The sequence below is a fragment of the Geospiza fortis genome, unplaced genomic scaffold, assembly GCF_000277835.1.
Source record: "Geospiza fortis unplaced genomic scaffold, GeoFor_1.0 scaffold250, whole genome shotgun sequence".
Classification (NCBI taxonomy): domain Eukaryota; kingdom Metazoa; phylum Chordata; class Aves; order Passeriformes; family Thraupidae; genus Geospiza; species Geospiza fortis.
Window position 1 is genome coordinate 84,265 of NW_005054696.1, and position 4,061 is coordinate 88,325.

At 43.0% G+C, this 4,061-nt stretch overlaps 1 protein-coding gene across 3 annotated transcripts in view; it reads left to right on the top strand.

Annotated features, from left to right (window-relative positions):
* The window catches only part of KLHL20 (kelch like family member 20), a 26,032-nt gene that overhangs the window by 11,152 nt on the left and 10,819 nt on the right, over positions 1-4,061 (top strand). For all 3 annotated transcript variants that reach the window (XM_005430875.2, XM_031065188.1, XM_031065187.1), the window contains 2 exons: positions 1,730-1,888; positions 2,929-3,023. In XM_005430875.2, the coding sequence (XP_005430932.1) occupies positions 1,730-1,888; positions 2,929-3,023 (254 nt within the window). The remainder of the gene's footprint in view (positions 1-1,729; positions 1,889-2,928; positions 3,024-4,061) is intronic.

Below are 4,061 nucleotides of genomic sequence, written 5' to 3' on the forward strand. Positions count from 1 at the left end.
TCAACAGACAAAAATTGCACTTTATATTGTATAGTCTGACATGAATGCTCTCTGTTTATAAAAGCACTGATGTTCAGGAATGCTGCAGAGGAAATGAAATCCAGCCAATTCTTGTCCACTAAGCAAGTCAGTGAAATAGATCATTAATATTAGTCAGGTAATTATGAGTGTCCTGCTAATTAAGCCAAAAAAAGCCAAAGCATTTTAAATAATGATTTGTTTTACTATGTAAACTAACAAGTTGCACAGTAGTAATAATTTGGTTTAAAGAAGTGCTTTGAGTGCTTTGAATTTTGTGAGGGCATCAATGCAACTGCGTGTCCTGAGGGTCTAAGGGAGAGACTGGATGAGCATCTTTAACTCAGGAATTTCCACAGCTGCTGTTTCCAGACTCTGCAGAAGCTGCATTTAAAAACCATCAGAGTAAAGTTTACACATAAGCTTTGTAGGAGGAAGGGAGACTATGGAAAAAAGCTGATAAAGATCTTTAATGACCGACCCAGTTCCTACTTAAAGGCTGAAGGAGTGTGTGGGCCAACCTTGCTGTGGCCTTTACTGTCCCCAAAAGCTCAGGGTGCCCAAGAACCAAGTCTGGTAACTGATCTCATTGTCCTCTTTGTTCTTTTTTTAACAATATTTTGTGTTGTCGGTAACTGGATATTTGTTCAGTGCCCTTAAATAACTTCTTCAGGTAATTAAAAGGACTGCACAGCTGACTGCTGTTGAGATGATCGTGTCAAAGAGTGTTTTTCTTTAATTTATGCAGCAAATTGTGAAATAAGTCACGGAATCCTACTGTGGTCACAGATGATAAGGGCAAGCCAGCATTCAGTTATTTTCTGTCCCTGAACCTTTTGGAAATTGCAGGCTGCAGACTGGGAATGCTTGCAGGGAAGGTGAGCTGGCAGTTATCAGTCAGGCCATTTCTGCAGTTTTAATTTTGATTCTTGTACCTTTCCCCATCTGTCTGGTGTCTGTGCAGGAGCTGTGGTGGTGTGTGAGCTCCCAGGGCAGTGTGAGTGACTCACGCTGTGTGAGCAGTCCCCCAGCAGCAGCCAAGGCTTCCTGAGAAACTTGGTTGCTATCTTGGATGCTGAAGGAATTAATGTGTTTGTCAGTGGCTTGACTTTCACAGGAGATCAGTCCTTAGGGGCTCTGGAGGCTCTGATTCCCTCTTTAGTGCATCTCGACTACTGCACACTCCCTGTGTATATTCAGAGCAAATGAAAGAGGCAGGATCAGATGAGTCTCCTGAAATATTTTCTGTTCTGCCACAAATCAGGCTTTCTGTGTTCTCTGCAATGCCTCTGGTAACTTGTTTGAGACTCTTATTTTTGTGCTCTGTTTTGCTTTTCTTGTGGATCTCTGCGCTCCAGTGCTGCTTTTTAGTCACGTATTTATTGCGGTATCATTTCTGCTTTATGTATTAGACACAGCAAATGAGGAGGCTGATTTTAAACAAAGGTTTTGTTTTTCCTGAATTTTGAAACCTGATCAGTGTGGTTTAACCCTTTAAAAGTGTTAAAGGGTGTAAAAGGCGTGCCCATCCATAAGTGTCTTGTGTTGCTGGGGGCTCCATTCTGCCCTGTGCAGCAAACCCTTCACGTGTGTTGGTCTTGGAGCTGCTGGGGATTTGGCTTTTTACTGGGTCAGTCCCTGAAGTGCTGGAGTGGTGTATGGCTCTGATGCTTTGTCCTTATTCCCTTCCTTTTTCCTCTGCCTTTCCTAGGTGATGGAGAGTGAGGAGTTCATGCTGCTTCCTGCCAACCAGCTCATAGACATCATATCCAGTGACGAGTTAAACGTGCGCAGCGAGGAGCAGGTGTTCAACGCCGTGATGGCCTGGGTGAAGTACAGCATCCAGGAGAGGAGACCCCAGCTGCCACAGGTAATCTTGGGCACAGAGACATTCCAGGCTGCTTTATCCAGGGGGGAGAGCAATGAGGGATGCTAGGGTGGTGCCAGAGCGCTTCTGAATGTTGTAAAGCCACCAAAATTCTCTCTGACTCCCACCTGTGTTAGGTGGCTTGCACTGTCCCTTCATCTAGGCTGGCCAGAGCCTTCATTAGGGGATTTGTTGGATTGTTCCTAGCTAGGACTTGCCAAACGAGCTCACTCCAGCAGTTTGTCCAGACAAACCTGCCTGTAGTGCTTGGAGAGTCGTATCAACACCACAGTGGAGAGGAAAAGGCTTGGCTTGCTTTGCAGTGCTTCTTTAAGCTCTGCTGCTTGATTTGTGCCTCAGCCCTCACGATGTTACAGTGGAGCTTGTCAGAGTGGTTTTGTTGGAATGTTATGCTTCATCTAAGCCAAGGCATTTCACAGAGCAGAACCCATTTTGACAAAGCTGTCAGCCCAAAGCCTCTGAAGTCTGGGCTGGATGATCAAAAGAGGTGAGCATCTGCCTGCCTCACTGTTTCTGCTTTGGAAAGAGATGTTAAATGCAACTTTATTTACTGGAAAGCTTTTGAAAATGGTTTTAAGTAAACAAACCAAACTGGAAAAAGCTGCTCTTCTCAAGGCAGCTTTTAATGCTTTTATAACTGTTTGCCTCTGTCCATATGTTCTTGGGCCTTCAAATTCTAAATCCTTCTGAAAGATGTGTTGTTACTCATTGTTCATTTACTCTGCAATACCACTCAGGTTTAAGAGAGCTAAATGCTTGATAAAACCACTAACTTAACTAGTGTTCAGGCAGATGTCTTGACATCTGTAATTTTCTAAAGGTTTCCAGCTGTTGATAGATTCAGTGGATTGTCCCTTTCTGATCACTGATTTTCTGCTGGGTATCTAAACTGGGATATTGAAAAGGCAAATGTGCTGTGAGACAAGCTGCATTCAACTAAAATTCTCTTGTTTTCCATTTGGCTTTTTGCATCTCTGTGGGTATCTGTGCTTTCACCATAGGTGTTCTGGTTTGTGTTTCAGGTCCTGCAGCACGTCCGCCTGCCCCTGCTGAGTCCCAAGTTTCTTGTGGGTACAGTGGGCTCTGATCCACTCATTAAGAGTGATGAGGAATGCAGGTAAATCTCCTCAGCCATTTACAGAATTGGATTATGTTGTCCTCTGAAACGGTGCTCATTTGTCACTGGTAAATGGGTGATGTCTCACAATTTTATCTTTGGCAAGTGGCAGGATAGGAGAAGCAGGAAAGATTGTTTTCTATTTGCATAATAGTCACTGGTGCACCCTAGAAAGTGGATTTTTCTTTCAAGTTTTCAGTGAAATGGCAAACTTTGAGTGTGCAGTTTGACTGTTGATAAAAGACCTTTCACTGTATTGATTTTCATTTTGCCTTTCTTTTTCACCCCCTCTAGTCATGGCCTCTTATTGCAGCTTAGCTCTTGCATGGCTTTCATGATGATCTCTGTGGGATCTAAAGTAGTTTTTCTATGTAGAATGTCTGCACTTTGATAGCAGAATTGGAGTCTGGGATTAGAGTCTGCTCTTTCCCACAAGGATAATGCAGGGAAGTTTTCATTTCCTCCTTGTATGGTACGAGTCTCACCTTTCTGGTTCTACAGAGTTCTGTATCATCCACAAAGCACATGATCTATCTTGTGCATATTGTAAAGAAGTTCAGGGCATAGGCTAAATTGTTCTCTTCCTGAGTAAGCATTTATACTAGGGAAATTCCACATTTGTAGAAGGAAGGAGGACTTTTTTGTTCTTTTTTGTTTTATTCAAGGGTTTGGAATATTAGGATTAGTCCAGGTGGCAAGTCATGAATGGATTGACAGTGTGAGCTGGAGAAAATATTCATCAGAAGGGTACTATCTCCATCTATTGGTCATGTGTGTATTATGTATTTGTGTGCTTTCCAACTCCTGTTCTCTTCTGAGGCAAAACCACTGACTGTTCAGTTTTAGCTTGAGGCAGGCTGGGTTTTTCTTTACTGCACAGTAAGCCTGACAAATCTCTTGTCATATATATTTTTTCATCAGTCTTTTTATAGCAAACTGTATCTATTATGAACTGTGGCCAACACTGGTGCTGGTTTGCTGCTGTCACTGTGTCAGTGGCTTCTAAACAGCCGATGAGTATTGAGGTGACAGCGCGTG